Source organism: Channa argus, chromosome 4 (genome assembly GCF_033026475.1).
Source record: "Channa argus isolate prfri chromosome 4, Channa argus male v1.0, whole genome shotgun sequence".
Lineage (NCBI taxonomy): Eukaryota > Metazoa > Chordata > Actinopteri > Anabantiformes > Channidae > Channa > Channa argus.
In genome coordinates, this window is record NC_090200.1 from 13,956,990 (window position 1) to 13,974,576 (window position 17,587).

The 17,587-nt window shown below is 36.6% G+C and overlaps 2 protein-coding genes across 2 annotated transcripts; both read left to right on the plus strand.

The window, feature by feature from the left end:
• The first annotated feature begins 887 nt into the window (after positions 1 to 887).
• On the plus strand, positions 888 to 6,089 carry si:dkeyp-73b11.8 (BPTI/Kunitz domain-containing protein). Its single transcript, XM_067502759.1, has 6 exons — positions 888 to 1,047; positions 3,278 to 3,469; positions 4,134 to 4,310; positions 4,472 to 4,516; positions 4,770 to 4,848; positions 4,964 to 6,089. Exons 1-6 carry the CDS (start codon positions 981 to 983, stop codon positions 5,052 to 5,054), a joined length of 651 nt encoding a protein of 216 aa, XP_067358860.1. The 5' UTR covers positions 888 to 980; the 3' UTR covers positions 5,055 to 6,089.
• A 1,309-nt stretch (positions 6,090 to 7,398) lies between these two features.
• On the plus strand, positions 7,399 to 16,656 carry usp3 (ubiquitin specific peptidase 3). Its single transcript, XM_067501884.1, has 15 exons — positions 7,399 to 8,125; positions 8,442 to 8,502; positions 9,112 to 9,249; positions 10,038 to 10,121; positions 10,250 to 10,331; positions 10,464 to 10,543; positions 11,541 to 11,654; positions 11,981 to 12,094; positions 12,294 to 12,443; positions 12,810 to 12,916; positions 13,214 to 13,294; positions 13,371 to 13,489; positions 13,608 to 13,721; positions 14,565 to 14,632; positions 15,285 to 16,656. Exons 1-15 carry the CDS (start codon positions 8,035 to 8,037, stop codon positions 15,748 to 15,750), a joined length of 1,869 nt encoding a protein of 622 aa, XP_067357985.1. The 5' UTR covers positions 7,399 to 8,034; the 3' UTR covers positions 15,751 to 16,656.
• The last annotated feature ends 931 nt before the right edge of the window (positions 16,657 to 17,587 follow it).

Genomic DNA, 17,587 nt, shown 5'->3' on the forward strand with positions numbered 1-17,587 from the left:
CACAAATCTCTCCCCTACTGTGAGCATCATGCAAGTGTGCTGGTGTTTGACAGACCTCTCAAATTCTGTAATGATGGACTGATGAGATGATCAAGGGTCTTACCGCAAGTGTGGTTGAAATTAGCCTCGTTTTTTTCAGAAAGGAAGAACGGGAACTGTAAACATGTGCATCTGCTACTACAAAAGGAAGCTAGTTTTATCTCGATTTGGTCACACTCTGCATGACTGCCTGACCTTCTATGCATAGTGTAAAACTAAAGAAAGACAATTGTTTGGTCTTAGTCTTTATTTTGGTTCTAACCACTACCGTCATGAATATTTTAGCTAAAGTGACAGATAAAAGGATAGAGTAATTTCCTAAGGTCATGGGTGGTCTCATATAAAAAGGCAACCCCTCTGCAAAAGGTTACCCTGCATTTGCATTTTTTCTTGACTTTCGGCTTGTCCCTTCAGGGGCCGCCACAGCAGAATGTCTTCCGCACTTTGACTTGGCATGAGTTTTTATATTGGATGCCCTTCCTGCTGCAACCCTCCTATTTTATCTAGGCTCAGGACCACACCTGTTGCTGTGGGATTCGAAGCCACAGCCTTCTGCATCCCAACCCAATGCCTTACCACTGAGCCACCAGGCTCCCACACCCTATGTAAAATGGAACTGTTTATTAATATGCTGACTTAAACAAATACACAAACATGGGGAGGTTTTAGACAATACACTCAACAACAGCAATACTTTGACATGCTATTGTACGTGAAGGGTTTAATGTAGAGGCTGGTATATTTCCTTTTAGATTAACAAAATTGCAGCCGCCAACAGTAAAAGGTGATATACCCGATGATGTTTTCGTTTACAATGGAAGGTGTCACTATCAAGGAAATGTCCAAAGGTCAGCAACAACAGCCCACTCCCACTGTAGTTTACAACCCTCATTCTCCGACTAATTCTCTCCAGGAAAGACAGCAGAAAGAGACGCAGCAAGATGAAGCTCCTGCTGTTTTGGGGAATTGCTTCTGCTGCATTCCACATCAGCCATTCGAACATTCCAGGTAAATCAAAATATTTATTTTTAAATGATAGTTCATATAAAACAGGAGCTAAAGATATGTTTGTAGACCCTCCGTGTCCTTTCAGAACAGGTCAGACAAATAGACCTCGGGCTTACAATGCTCTGTGAAGAACATGGTGGATGTACTGTAAATGGTTTGCATACCTGTTTAGGCACATTTAACAATGGCATTATTGAGTAAATCCTGTATATGTTATGGTTGGAATATTCTAATTAGGTCCGCACAAGTAAGATTATTTACAATAACCTCTAAAAGCTTAAAGCTACAATATGTACGGTAACTTAAACTAGCTTTAGAATGACGCTTAAATTTAGTTCGCCCTTCTCCACCCAGGCCTCACTCTCCCTGTTCTGCCACAGTCTCTTGTGTTTAGGCACTATATGCCACGAAGTTTAAGTAGTCAACATTATAAAATTAAAAGAATAATCCAAAATTTACAAATTAAAGAGAAATAATTAAAATTCCTCACATTAACTTAAAGGCCAACCCCCCAATTTTTTTAGCAAATTTCTGAAAAAACACAATTTTGAAAAATCACTTACTGCAGCTTTATTAATTTGAAAATGGTGCAGATCTTACAAAAGAGGAATTTATAGGTGTAGTTTGAACTTTGTGTTTATTCTAGTATTGTATTACACTATATTAATGTCCGTCTAACGTTTTTTCAAACCCCCCCAAAATTTACAATTTGAACAACACAATACAGCAAAACCCATAAAGTTGAAATAACACCTTTTATAAAAATGTATAAAAAGTTGTGAACATTGTAACCCTAATAACAGAAGAATTTATTTAGGCCTGTCAAGTTGAAATAGATTAGCTTTTAGCTCGGTGTACCAAACAAACTACTAGCAAAGTGTAGAATTTGAGGACACCATTCTTCACGTTGTTGTTAGGAAAGCAGTTTGTTTTTCAGAGATATTAATTTTGGGCTGGCTTGCAGATTGTATAGTTCCAGAATACTGTTTTTGTGTAGTTTCTTTTGGGCAGCTTAGATCAAATTTGTGTATCAGCTCCAGTAGCAAAGAGCAGGCCTTGGGTGTGTCATGGTCTTCAGGGATTATGGTTCCCTCTATCACGATCTTTGCCCTTGTGGCATCTCTGGTGACTGTGTGGCCAGTTCTTTTGTAACTGCCCTTCACTCTCCTGAGAGTTTCAGAATAGACATGTCAGTGTTTAAGTTGTCATATAGAGTATGAAAACAAGGGTGTCTGAACTTAAGAGACCTCCACCTTTTCTCTGAAATACACCACCAGTTATTGGATAGTGACCTCTCCTTTTCACTGAATTGTCTCTAAAGAAAGTGTAAATCTAAATCTAAAAAGATTGTTCAGTTGTGCTTTGTCAGGTAAAAGTAGAAGCCTGGAGCAAGTGTATAAACTATCCTAATAAATATGTGATAACATAAAGTTTTACTTTAATTACAATTACAGTAATTAATTACTTAACTAACCCTTTCCTTACAGTTTTTGTACATGGTGTTTTTTTCAAAGACATAATTGTCATTTGAACTGTATAATGAACCACTTTTTTTGGTTTATTATACAGTACAAGTCTAGACTGCATTTCTCAGAAGGATATAATAGCAATTTACCTTTCTAACTGACTTCATGTTCATGTCGTAACTCGCAAGTGAAGCCAACAATAACTGTCTTTACGTGTGACTACAAAAAAAGGAACAAATGGTATTTACTGACCATTTCCTCTACTAGGAAATGTTATTTACATGCTGCTAACGATTGTGCTAAGCTGACAGCTGAATTCCTTCCTCTATAATTCCAAACATTTTAAGACTGAGCTCATTTCTGTCTGAGCCTGATTGTGTTGAGCATGATGAGCTGAAACTACATGTACTTGCAACTTCATTTGTGAACATTTCAGGGCAGGCCCATAAATATCCATGAAGGGATAGCCTGTTTACTAGTTTGCTACTGTATTTAGTTTCCCTTCAAAATCAAGTGTATTTTGGATTTGAATCTACTTTCCTTTTGTGAAATCTATGAAAGGTGGGAGCAGTGAAAATGTACTTTAAATGACATACTTTATTGGTGTCATAAACAGGAGTGGGTATCAGTATAAGTTAAATATTAGTTACATAGCTGGTGCTTGTTAATTATTATGCAACAGTACTTCTAAACACAATACACAACATTAATGGCTTGAACTTGATCATTTGATGTTCATTTTACTTATTTTTAACATCTAACAGAATTTTGTCAGCTGCCCGAAGACCAAGGCATAGGCTCAAGCTTCAATTTTTTTGTGTACTATGATGCCAACCACGATCAGTGCAGTCCTTTCATATTCAAAGGCCAAGGGGGAAATGCCAACCGTTTTAAAAGTGAAATTGACTGCATAAGAAACTGTTCTTCCAATGCCAACAAAATCTACCCTATGGAAGGTAAGATTATTTTGTGAAGTGTTCATGATGTTTAACCACTATCCCTCAGTTTTTTTATATCCAATATGTCTAATGTAACTTGAAAACAACAGCCAAACATAGATAAACCCAGGCTAAAGGGTTTGTCTTTCTGTCTGTTTTATGAGGACTTTGGAACATGAGGTAGAGTTTTATGGCCCTAGGACAATAAAAGGAAACGTTGCATCATCATCAAGCCTCCTTGATCATAGAGAGAGACCCACCTGAGTCATCTGCTTATGTTATCGATACCACAAAACTGACATCTCACCAGTACCAGTGCTATTTTGTGTCAATTTATTAGATCCAAACATTGTTGAGTTTTACTTTTTCATAATTTATTCAAATCTAATTACTTTTTTCTTCAGAGGATGTAGAAAAGATGTGTCTGCATTGCGTAATAGCAGCACGCCAGCAAGTGGTGAAACAGCATTACTGTATATGAATTAACAGATCTGGATAAAGTCTGATTCTGTGACTCCCTCTCTCTCTCAGTTCAGACTTATTTTAAGACATTTTCTAGTACTGATTTATTATTTTTATAGTCTAAAATCACTATTTAAATTAATAATAAACTCTTGTTTCCCTGCTAAGACCACTTCTGATGATGATGATAAAGATAATAAGGATGTTTTTCTCTTCGCAGCATCCAAATTCTGCATATTACCAAAGGCAGTAGGTGATTGCAGTGCTCAGATTTTGAGTTATTACTATGATGCTGTTCAACACAAATGCAAAACATTCCATTATTCTGGATGTCATGGAAATGGAAACAGGTTTTCAGACATTTCCAACTGCAACAGCACCTGTGCAGGCATCCACAGTGAGTACATATCTCTCTCCTCTGTACAGAGTAACTAATAGTTATATAATACTTTAATAATACTTTAATACTTTACTGCATCTTTTACAACATTTAAGTGTGCAATGAATAAACCTAAAAATGTGTATCCTTTTAAATATTTTATTTGTTTTGATTTTAAGATGATGATTTTACCTCAGAGGAAGAGGAAACAGACACTCCTATTGGTAAGTAGTTTATTATTAACAGTACTAGTATTAGTAGTACTATTACTAGTTTTTTATAAAAACCATGAAGTCTCAAGCACAATTAATAAGCTAAGTCATAATAAGCATCATGATGCCCTACTTTTGATTCATTCGCTTATGTCCAAACACTTTTATACACATATTACCATACATCAGGTTCTAAGTGATTGCAACCATCTGAAAAAAGTGGGTGTTTGTGTGTGTTTTGTGACTCCTTTTTTTTTTTAAACAGCAATCATCTGTGGAGTTTTGCTTGCTGTCATCATTGTCACTTTCCTCATAACAGTGATTGTCTTGACCCTTCAATCAAGGTAAGAACATTTTTGCTACAGGTTTATCTAAAGAACGATGACAAACTACAGCTAAAAAGCTATATGCCATTACTTTAAGTCAATGACTACTCTCCTATTTATTGTACATGTAAAGGAAGAAGAGCACCAAGAAGAAGGCACCAGAAAAGAGTAAAGACCCCGAGTCTAAGTCACCTCTTCAGGAGGAAGGGATTGAAATGGCATAGATGGTCATATCCTCTTGATACCAACATGTAGAGCATTTACAAGTTTGGGTTTGTTATGACTCTGCCAGTCTTGGTATTTAACTAACAAAGTGAACATTTAAGTTCAGCTTTTTTTGACATGTAATAGCAATTAAAAATTGTTTCAATGTTGTATTTTGTTTATTCTCTTATACATGTGCTAAGGGATGTTTCTTTTATCTGAGGTTTATCATGTGCTTTTATGAAGTCATAATAATTGGATGTGATTAGTGACTAAAAATAAAAAAATAATTGTTGAATCAAATAAAAGGCAACAATAATTGACAACCATGTTGATAAATGATTAATTATTCATTTAACTACAAAATTATCCTTATGTTTTATTTTTTTGTTGCTAGGGTTTTATGCTTTTCTTATTCCTAACTAAATGTATGATGGTTTTGTGCCGTTGGCTGGACAAAACAAGGAGTTTTAGATCTAGGATAATGGAATGCTCAGTATTTGTGAATCTATGGTTCAAGATCTCAAAATTAAAGTCTCAATAGAAAACTATAAATATCACCTTTTCTTCAACATAAAACACAAGTTGACAGGTCCAAAAGTGTGGTCTTCTAACAGTTAAATGTTATCTAAGTTAAAATGCTTGTTGTCTTAGTTTGGTTGATTTAGATTTTTAGTTTATTTAACATGTCAGTTAGTTGTTTAAACTTTTTTAGGTTGATTTCAGTGGTCTCTTGTGTAAACCTCCGTTTTGTTTGTATGATTGTTTTGATTTAAATATGTTAATAGTGGCTGAAAATAATTTGTCTCACTCAATCTGAAGAGTTAAATCTTAATACTGAGAGACAGAACCATATTTCTGCACCTGACAGCTGCTCCTATAGAAAGACATTGTAATAGAGTCCTTACAAAACCATCACACTAAGCCTCTCTTAGTGATTGATAAATTCAAATTGTGCTGGGTTAGGGACTGAATTCAGCACCAACCTTTGCTATTGTTCACCACATTTTTGTGTGTATGTGTGTGTGAGAATTAAACATATATAAAAGACATTGCACCTTTCCACCATGAAATGTTCTACAAAAAAAGAACAGTATTTGAAAAGGTTTGATTTTAAAATAATGCATGCTGGGAACTCTACCAAGATGCTAGTTTTGTTTTTTTAATCAACAGTCAATGAATTTAGTAAGGTGACCAAGCTCTCAGAAATGCATCATTTCAACTTATCATTTTAAGTTAAAAACTTCAGAACAACTCTTGTTTCTAAGTTCTAACAATAAAAAATTGAAATGTTTAGTTTAATCAGCTTAAAAATATAAAACTTAGATATTTACTTTAGGTTAATTATAAATATTAGCTGATTCCACAAATTTTCTATGAACTATTCATATTTTCTCACATTTATCTTAAAATGTGTATATTGAAAAATGTCCATGTGGTTAGGTCACCAGTCTATCTTAGGGCCAACACAGTAACCTGGTTACTGGAAACCCCTGTATACATGCAGCAGAAGAATAACCTGATTTCTCTCCACCTCGGACTTATTTTGAAAGCCTGGCGCTCACATTTTAAAGGTTTAGTGAAAATTCTGCTTTATGACATTTCGTGTGTGTGCGTGCGTGTGTGTGTGTGTCGCGGCAGTGACAGCGCAGGGGAAGGGGTAGAAAAAAAGGAGAGACACACACAACTGATAAACAACAGACTAACTGAATTTCAAAAGTCCGCTAGAAAATTTGCCTTATTTATTCGTGTTAGTTACATTTTTTGTCGGTGCTCCAGGCTTTGTTTTAAAAGTCAAGCTACATCGTCCTGGTAATGATCTCCTCTTTCATTCAGCTACTCAGCAGCCCTTCAAGGCAAATGGCTGCCAAGCGTTGAGCCTGGTTCCTTCCATTAAATTGAGCTTTTCCTCCCCACTTGCACTTGGGGCTTTTTTAAAAGGGGATTGTTTAGGTTTTCTTTAATAATCTGCATAGTCATGACTTTATTATGTCAGAATCAGAGATACTTAATTAATCGCCGAGGGGAAATTGCTTAACGTGCATTGATATGACTTTGTTGTTAAATAGTGCTATATACACAGGCAAAAATTTAACAGGGTTTTACAAGCGGTGTAATAAACAAGTGTATGTTAAAGACATGATTGGGGTATACATTCATTGAGGAAAGAGAGAAACTCTGGTCTGTTTTAATAAAAGCAAAGTATAATTCCGAATACTCTTGGGTAAGCATTTTGACAAGTTAATAGCCACCTAATTAAATATCGAAAATAAATGTTGTCCTGCCAATCGTCTTTTCCACACTCCGAGCCAGAAGCGGGCGGTAATGCACATTTAAAGCTGCTCCGCCAACCTTCAACAAACCTCAAAGAACATACAGAACTACGCATGCGTGGCATCGAGCGTCTTCCAAACGAGATAAGTCTCCCTCAGTGTTTAAATATCAGCGCGTACAGTTTAGGTTCAATATAAAATTGCTTAAAGATACTGTAGATATGAAGATGAGTCACATAAAGTATGTTTGAGTGACACGGGGCGTATATAAACGAAGAAGGAAGTAGTCTCATATATCTCTCTTACTTTTCTCATCTTTGGTTAGAAGTTGGCAAACGGGCGAGCCGGGACCGGCAGACACAACGTCACTTCCTTAAGTTATTTCCATTTGTTTGTGACAAACGCCAGCAGTTATCTAGTACCGTACACACCAGAGATAATGTTACAGTTGTCATCTTACAGTATGTCAGAGTGAAAGCAGCACTGCATTTTATTTCTGTAAAGTATTGTAATCATTACGCAGAAATGATGCAGGAAAATTAACTAGCTAGTAGCTACCTTAAGAGTTAGCATAAGCTAAGACAGGAAAACGTGCGTTCGTGAGCAGAAGTAGTTGGTTGGCTAAGAATAGCTAGCTAGTTTACATTAATTGGCTAACTATTGTTAGCTTAGGTTGCTTCTGGTACCGCTGGCGTTGCTGCTATCACTTGTCCACTATTGTAAACTGATGGAGTGCCCTCATCTGAACTCAACTCTGAGCTGCGCTATCGATTCTTCCAGGTTCCCCAACGGCACACCGTCCTCCTGGTGTTGCAACGGTAGGACAAGTGCACTTTCATTTTACGTTACAACCGTTGCCATTCATGCAAAATGTTACAGCTGTCTGTGTAATCCAGCCTCTCGTCAGACTACTGAGAATACCAGTTTTTGTGTCAGCTTGATGGATAGAAGTTAAAACAACAGCAAGCACAAGGGCAAAAGTTTCACAAAAGGGCACAAGGGCACAGTTTTAATATATCTCAGTTGCTCATGATATTATCTATATCATAATATAATAACATGATAAATATATGTTTTTTAAAATTCCTCAATAAACTGAGCTTCAAGCCTAACGTCAACTGTTTTTGTCTCCAGTTTGCAGGTCTAACAAAAGCCCCTGGATTTGCCTTAACTGTTTGATGGTCCACTGCGGAAGGTAACTTGACAATAGAATCTATACTCAGAGTAGTACACACAGTCAATTATATCTTAACACACTGTTGTTTCCAAATTATTTTGGTTTTGTTTGCCATTTTGACACCGGGACCCATAGGTCAATAATTCAACCACGTTAGGGCTGCACTACATACATTGAAGTTTTATAGTCACAAAAGGAATGACTCTCAAAACCAAGGGTTTACAAATTACATGTTTAGCATTTGACTGAAATATACTCCCATAGTTTTGACTGTGTAAGGGATGGTCTTCCTGGTCCCATTTGCTGGATCAGGTGAATAATATTTCCATAATTGCACTTGTTTGTACAAGGCGTCAGTGTCAAAGTGGTGTTATCTTTTTTGGATTATCAACAAATGTGAAAGAATTTTCTCTAAGTCAAACATGCTCAGTTCTGTCAAACAACAGATGTTATGGACTAGTAGTTGAGAAGTACTGTATTTGGTCTGAAGGACAGATGTGCAACATCTTTACTCCAATAATCCAATCATGTTGCTAGTTTTATTTATATATATATATATATATATATATATATATATATATTAGTTTTCAGTTGTTGTGTTTTATAAAATACAATATTTTCATTTAGATATGTCAATGGACATGCAAAGAAACACTTTGAAGAGAGCCAAGTCCTCGGCATAAGCCAAAAGAAGAGTGAGAAACAAGAGAGGGAAAAATCCCATCATTCTGTCTGCATGGACTGCAGCAACTACAGCGTGTTTTGGTAAGTGTCCTCAATAGCCAACCTGTCTGTGCCTGCAATCTGCGACTCACTTTTGGGCCCTGCATTTATACAATCGTAACAGACTTTATTCACAGGACTGCCATGCTGTGGTAATGCCAACCCATTATTTTTATACTGTACATACAAACAGTCTTTATTCATTGAAGCTTTATCAGTTACTTTGTGGTTCTTCTGGCTACATCTATCAAATAATCCTAATGATTTGATTTAGAAAATAATGAGCAATACTCATTAATGAATAAAGTGGCTATAGCTCAGTTGGTACAGGCAGTCTTCCACCGACCACAGGGTCAGTGGTTCGATCCAAGGTCCCGGTTATATGTCGAAGTGTCTCTGGGCAAGACACTAAACCCCTAACATTTTCTTTAAGTCAGACATGCTCAGTTCTGTCAAACAACAGATGTTATGGACTAGTAGTTGAGAACCACTCTATTTGGTCTGAAGGACAGATGTGCAACATCTTTACTCCAATCATGTTGGTAATTTTATATAACAGCCCATCCCCAGCTGTGCAGTGCCGGTCCAAGTCTGGTAGAAATTGGGGAGGGTTGCGTCAGGAAGGGCATCCGGCGTACAAACTGTGCCAAGTCAACATGCGGACAATGATCCGCTGTGGCGACCCTGAACTCACGGGATAAGCTGAAAGGACAAAAAAAAAAAAAAAAAACTCATTTGTGATTAAATTTGTTAGTGTGTTTCTTCTACAGTATTTTGTATGTCTTAATATATCTGATAAATATCTTTATTGACTAATCTAAACTTTATAGTTACAGATGTGATGACTTTGTTGTCAATGACACCAAACATGGGCAGGTTCAGAGGGTGAGGGAACAACTTCAAAGTCTAGAAAAGTAAGTACCTCCTTATTCTTTTTGCACTATCATCATTATACCTGTCAAACTATGTAATATCAATAAATAAAACAGAGCATTCCTAGTGGTTATAGATCAGTTAATCTTAATATCTCTTAATTTTCCAGCTCAGCAATGATGGGTGACAGACAGAGGAAAAGAAAACTTCAAGAGAGCACAGCTCCAGACAGCAAATTGGTAAAAGAAAATGTAAGTGTCTGAAAATATAACATTTGTTATCTTTTTAAGAAAAGGCAAAAGCATTGTCTGTCTTTACACATAAGTTGAATTAATATATCAAAATAAATGTGATATATGAACTGTGTCACTTATCTCTGTCAGGATGGGGCAGCTTTAGGTGCCACAGGCCTGAGAAACTTGGGCAACACATGCTTCATGAACGCCATTTTGCAGTCCCTTAGGTAAGCTCAGCACTGAGAATAAGGTATGTCGGTGGCAAACTGTTTGCAACTGGTTCAGTAACTCTGCCCCTATAGACCCAGGGCCCCACAACCAGTCATCCTTTAATAATACAGTGTGGGACACAGTGACTGGGATTACACAGGCTGCCTAGGAACAAGATACAGTGAAAGGCCAGACTCTTGCCTGTTTCCTAAAGGATTACACTAGTATATGCATTAACTTTGTCTACATTACATACATAAGTACATTATTATTGCCAACCATTTGCCAATAATAGCAGATTTTAAAAATATTATCTACTTTACAGGGAGAAAATAATTTCCGTTTATCTAAACATTGTGTTAATATCAATTTGCTGAAACCTGACTTGTGCTTTGTAATGATATTTATTGTCAGTGAATACATGCTGATGTTGTCTTTGTTCCATTTTGGTATTAAACCTTGAGCCCTTAAAGTGAATAAAATGAAAGTGTCAAAGTGTCCCCGACTATATAAATATGCATCCTAAATGTTTAGATAGGCTGCAACTTAACATTTTTATTGAAAGTGTTAAAATCTATGCAGACATCTAAACAGTTTGACAGCCCAAATGTCAAATACAAACTGTGAGGTGTTGTGTGATCTGTTAATGTGCACTTGACTGTCCAAATTAATAAAAGGAGGCCACGAGTAATATAGTATTTCCTTAAATTTATTGAGCAGTGTTCAAATTTTCAAATCTCATCTCCAACTGTAACAGCATAACCAATAAAATCAGAATTGGAAAGTTGAAAAACTTCTCAAATCTAATAAACAGACATAGTTTGAATTACAGTCTACAATAACATTAAACAGTAAAATAACATTGATTTGATTTGTCTGCAATGAAAATGTAAAAACATCTTTATTGTCATTTACAAGAATTAAGGCAAGTGTGTGTAGCTAACAATTAACAGTTGTGTTTTTGTGAAGATCTCAGGTGTCAAACATCTCCCTAAATGTGTGTTTAATTGCCAGCAACATCGAGCAGTTTAGCTGTTACTTCAAGGAGCTGCCTGCAGTGGCTCTACGCAGTGGTAAGACGGCAGGAAGAAGGATGTACCACACCCGCAGCCAAGGGGACAACAGTGTGTAAGGTCCTCTTCTGGAGGAAGGAGAATTTTGGGCTTTGTGGGAAATGAGCTGAAATGAGCTAAAATTACTTTCAGTAAATACATAATTTTTAATTGTGAGTAATAATGGTAATTATGAAGCTCAGCCACGGTTATCCTAAGTCTGCTGCAAGTGTAAATATTAAATATAACAATGAGTGACAAGACAAATTAAAAGTACTGTATATTCTAACACTGTTTGACACAAGATTTGTATGTGTGCTTGTGACAGGAATCAGATGGGTTTTATATATTTATTGTGCTAGGTCATATAGCATGGTAACAGGGTTGTTTAATGTCAAACAGGTCTTTGGTTGAGGAGTTCAGAAAAACTCTTTGTTCCTTGTGGCAAGGAAACCAGACCGCCTTCAGTCCTGACTCCTTATTTTATGCAATATGGAAAATCATGCCAAGTTTCAGGTATGATAATTTTGGACGAGAGTCCAAAGGTTTTGTACAATCACATAGATCCAAAGAAGAATAATGTTTACGTTCCTAATTGTATTAATTGTGATCATAAAAATTGTGAGAGAAACAATATGCATCAGAACAATCGGTTCTAACAATCAGTTTAAGCTTATTTCTATAATGTCATTTCAAGTCATGTTTGTGTTTGCAGGGGTTATCAACAGCAGGACGCCCATGAGTTTATGCGTTACTTGCTGGACCACCTGCACAGGGAGCTCCAGCACAGTCGCAATGGGGCATCTCTCCCAGTCTCCTCTCAGGATGGGGTCAGACTCACCCCCTCTGAGGGCAAATGCTGCATGTATGTTCCTCTAAGCATTACATTTCAATTACATTGAATCTTAATTTTTTTCTTTGGCCCAAGTTTTTTCAGTGATATCCAGATTATATTGGCAAAGCAGACACATTTAGCATTGACGTACATAATTATGCTATTAGCTTTCAATAATGAGTCATAAAAGTGCTTTCCTTTTGTTCCAATAGTCTACTGTGGCATTGTGGTATGCTTTGTTTTAATGTTTCCCGTTTTGTGTGTGTGTGTGTGTGTGTGTGTTTTCTTTTATTTTTTATTGAAAGTAGTCTTATTTAACAATGTACTATGTAGATGTTATGATTAAATCCTGCAATTAGTAAAACTGCTTTATGCTTGCCTTTTGATTATTTGTAGAAATGGGACTTCCAGTGTTGTCACATCCATTTTTGGTGGTATTCTTCAGAATGAAGTCAACTGCCTGATATGTGGGACAGAATCTCGGAAGTTTGATCCATTTCTTGGTAAGCAATTGGCAACATTTGTCAGTGAATATCTGCATGCAGAAAACCTCAATTGTTTTCTCCTTTTCAGTCATTTTTTGATCTAGCAATGTCACATCCTATATTAGGAAGTGAACGAAATGATGTTAGCGCATTATAACTATGGGTTTCTAGTATTGTATAACGGGTTTACTGTAATAAAACGAATTTTTAGATACCTTGTCAACATTATAAATGTATAATATGGGAATTGAATCAAAGATGGATGAGCTACCATCAAATAATTTATTTAGTTTAATGTTTTCTTTTTTCTCTCAGATCTGTCTTTGGACATTCCTAGCCAGTTCAGACAAAAGAGAAGTAAAGACCAGGAGCCAGGCCCAACATGCACCTTACGTGGTACGTTTCCCACAGTTAATGATTTGTGACTTTTTTTGCAGGAATTAAGTTTAATTGTTGTTGTTTATTGTTCTAGACTGCTTGCATAGCTTTACTGACCTGGAAGAACTTGATGAAACAGAGCTGTATTATTGCCATAAGTGTAAGAAGCGACAGAAATCCACAAAGAAGTTTTGGATTCAGAAGCTGCCCAAGGTAAAGGACAGATGCTATTTTATCACGATTAACTGATGTTACTGTTTTTTACCTGACAAAGTAAACTACAGGTAAAACAGTGTTTTGGTATAATTAGAGGTTTTATTCTCAATTGTAGGTTTTGTGCCTGCACCTGAAAAGGTTCCACTGGACAGCCTTTTTGAGAAACAAGGTGGATACTTATGTGGAATTTCCTCTGAAAGGTCTGGATGTGAGGGGCTTCTTACTTGAGGTGAGATCAATACAAGAAAGATGTTTACTATAGAATGTCACAATGTGGTTTTATAACAGACAAATCCCAAGCAAGGAATATATTCTGGTGTTAAATATGCAGGTATGCTCTTCTGTTTTTTCTTTCTTTTGAACAAAGCAAACAGTCTTAGATCAAACACCTCACTATTCCTATGGTAAGATGCAAAATGGGTCAAGCCATCTGTATTTTTTCTTGTCACAACTCTGTTCTAATTAGCTGCAGTTTAGAGGGATTCAAAAACACTGACTGTTACCATAACACAGCATACAAATAAATATGTTGTTATAAATACATGTAAGCCACCTCTGCTGAAATGGTCTTTCTGAAAAGTCTTACTAGTCTTTCTTGCCCAGAAATTACTACAGGCCCCTGTGCATGACCAGAGAAAAAAATAAAGGCAATTTACATTGTGTACAAATTAATGGGTTTTATATTTAGAGATCACCAAAGAAAAAAAATTTAAATGAATTATTCACAGTAATGGGTTGGTGTGTGTGTTTTTGATGAAACTCAAATGTTTCATTCCAGGTCACGGAGCATCTATTCAGTGTCCAAAAAAATCAGTACAGTTGTATGTAAAGTTTATTGCATTTGTAAATTCATGAAATTTGATATTTTGGGATTATTCAGTATCTGAACTTGGTAAGTCATTTCAAAACAATACCTAGTAACTCCAGAGTGTGCTCATGTACACCAGTTGTTTTGTCTGACAGCCTTGACAAAGGGTACAAAGGGAAAACTGTAATGTGCCTTCCTTGAATTTGTATTTGTTAGTGGTAATGTGCTTTTGGAAATTCTCATCTTGCTCTTTTATGGTTGCAGCCAGAGAACAAAATACCAGGGAGTTGCCTGTATGATCTTGTTGCTGTAGTAGTACATCATGGATCTGGGTGAGTCGATGTTTAGCACCTTTAACGTTTGACTGTTTCATTTATTTCTGTGTTATAATGGAGGATGGTAGGACAATATTTTTGTTGTTCTGATTGTGAAAAGTCCTTTCCTAAAATGTATCCTTAAAAGCTTAAATAGCTTAAAAGAACAAAAAGAGACAAGTCAATACTGTGACACAATGCTTCTGGGTTTCAGTTTTAGTTTTTCATTGGTTTTAACATAAAGAAGCATCTTTATCAGATTTGTTTCTGGGCGATAGGTGACCATGGTCACCATGGTAGCAAAACTAACCACTGCACATATGCTATTTCTTCCTTAATGAACACTCAGCCATAAATCTATACATTATCTGTCACCCACTCACTCTAAAAACAATTCAAATGCAATCAGTTGAAAGCTTTGTGGACAGCTGCAGTTTAAAAATTAATCTAGACTCTAAATGTTGAAAGGTATTAAGCTGAGTGTCCTTGAAAATGTGTTTAGATATGCTGAGAGAAACCATTAACATTCTGCTGTTTTAACTTTGGCCTCTAAGTGGCGATGTTGCATTGCTGCTGTTTGCTGTTGTTGCCGTCCCTTTTTACTTCAGGGGCAGTAAATTAAGACTTGTAAGAAGGCAGACAGCATAACGTCATGTGTCTGTCTTCACAGGGTCGGATCAGGCCATTATACAGCATATGGCAGCCATGAGGGCTGCTGGTACCACTTCAATGACAGCACGGTGACTCTGACCAATGAGGACACAGTGAAGAAGGCCAAGGCCTACATCCTTTTCTATGTGGAAAGGACTGGCCAGGTTGCCTCAGACAAAACTGCCACAAATAGCACATCCGCAAACAGACCGGCTGTAAATACGGCAAGCATAGACAGTGCTTCATCAGAAGCAGCTGGTCAGGACAAGATTGATACAGATAGTGTTTTCATAGAAGCAGCCGCTTCAGACATGGTCACCTTGGATGAAAAAGCTCCAGATAATGCCACCCTGGAAATTTTGGGCAACACGACTGCACTGGATGAAGCTGACGCAGCTTTAGTGGAGGCTGCAACAGATGGGGATACCTCAGACAGGGCCACAACAGAGGAAGCTAGCCAAGCTATACAAACTGTTGCACAATGATTCTGTCAGAACTCACTGCCTCAGACTAGCTCCAAAATCCATTTGGCTTCACCTCAATCACATTTCCACAATGCTTGATTATAATTGTTAATTTTCACATGTAATGTGCAACTATTTTGTTTTTATCATCTGCATGATAGCATCATGTATAATTTGCTGCTTGATTATTTAGTATATTTTTGTTTTGTCTTTTTGCATTATTTTCCTTTTGTTATATTCCTCAGTTGAGGCAGACTTCACCACATGTAATAGATTCCAAAGGTGATTGTTTAAAGTAATGAAGTAAAACTTTAGCTTTGGAAAACCTCAGTTGGTCCAATGTGTAGCCTAAATTCATGGGATTTATTATGTCAACGCACTGTGTCATTGTAACAGTTGAACGTTTCTGTTTAAGTCAGATTTTATATTGAGCCTCTTGCAAACCTCATAGTTCTGTTTTACACTTGCTCGAGGAGATTTTAGGTCCTAGAATGCATAGCATTTATTGACTGACAGGTGCTTATTAGGACTATAGAAAGTTTTATAGAATTTTTCTAACCAGAACCAATGTGAAATAATCATTCTCAAATTGTTTTGTCTGTAATGGTGCAACATTTTAAGGTAATGTAAAAGGAGCTTTTAAACTGGTCCCAGTGAAATTTTGTTTTAAACCGTGTATTGGGCCAAATGATTCTGACAAAATACAGTAGAACTTTTTTTTTTTTTTTTGGGTGAATGTTTGTCTTTTTTTGGCTCGGGGGCAGAGGTTGTTCATACAGTTAATTTAAGCTTCATAAAATGATGAGGGCTGACAGTTGAAGCACAGCTATATCAGTTCCTCAGTCAACAAGATTTAATCTGTAAAAGGTGAAACTTCTACAAGTAAAATTAACACAAGACTTGATTTTCACATCAAGTTTTATTGCATTTCCTTGTCTCGTTATTGTAAACCAGATGCTCTTAGTTTACATCAGACCAAATGATTAATCAGTAATTGAAATAATAGCTACTTGCCGTAAAATTAAACTATCAAAATGTCCGTCAGAAGTCCGAATCCTGTCAACTGGACTTTAAAAAAAAAATGTGTGTGTGTGTGTGTGTGTATAAACACACACACAAACACACATAAAATCTCATGACCTAACATTAGAACTGCCCTCAGGACACGTGCCAGCCAGTCAGCCTCCTCGCTCAGGCAAGAACAAGCCCTCCTGTATGCTTAGAAACATCTGCTCTTCCTCGTCTGCTCACAGGTGGCTGCAGTGTCGCTACTCTGTCCCAATTATAACACAAGTGGCCTTTTCCCCCTGGTTTTATCGCTTGGAGGTTGGATCACATCTGCTAATAATAAGCTCACTTTGCATTGTGTTGTCAGAGGTCTGGTTAAGGACGTCATAAAATAGTGAGTCATAGTACAGACTGTAATCAGCCTCCCAACAGTGGCATTTCCCAATGTCCTGCATTTTTTTTTCTTTATAGACTTGTGATAACAAGTGAAACAGGACACAGCAAGAAATGTAGCGGGCTGTAATGACATGGGTACAATGGTATGTTTCCTTGTCATTGTGCTCCAACGGAGCTCATTCAAAACACACGCTGAGTCTTGGTGGATATTGTTGCTTGAGGCAAATTCCTACATTACCTTTATTATTATGACTTTCCTTTATGAAACCTTGCCAACTTTAAGTTACAAAATAATTAGGCTCTGTCATTGTATTCGATGTGGTGCAGAAAATGACTAAGGTCATAAATAGGTAATTGTATGTTTATTTAACCTACCTATACAACTTTTATGAAACTTAAGGTTAATTATTGATACTGAATAGTGACATATTTAATTAAATATTGGTGCTGTAGT

Excerpts from the sequence above, each read along its gene's own strand:
- si:dkeyp-73b11.8 (XM_067502759.1), top strand. The coding sequence starts at position 981 with ATGAAGCTCCTGCTGTTTTGGGGAATTGCTTCTGCTGCATTCCACATC. Across the intron at positions 1,048-3,277 it reads CAGCCATTCGAACATTCCAG|AATTTTGTCAGCTGCCCGAA; the intron begins GTAAATCAAAAT and ends AACATCTAACAG. Across the intron at positions 4,849-4,963 it reads GTCTTGACCCTTCAATCAAG|GAAGAAGAGCACCAAGAAGA; the intron begins GTAAGAACATTT and ends GTACATGTAAAG.
- usp3 (XM_067501884.1), top strand. The coding sequence starts at position 8,035 with ATGGAGTGCCCTCATCTGAACTCAACTCTGAGCTGCGCTATCGATTCT. Across the intron at positions 8,503-9,111 it reads TTGATGGTCCACTGCGGAAG|ATATGTCAATGGACATGCAA; the intron begins GTAACTTGACAA and ends ATTTTCATTTAG. Across the intron at positions 13,295-13,370 it reads CCCAACATGCACCTTACGTG|ACTGCTTGCATAGCTTTACT; the intron begins GTACGTTTCCCA and ends TTATTGTTCTAG.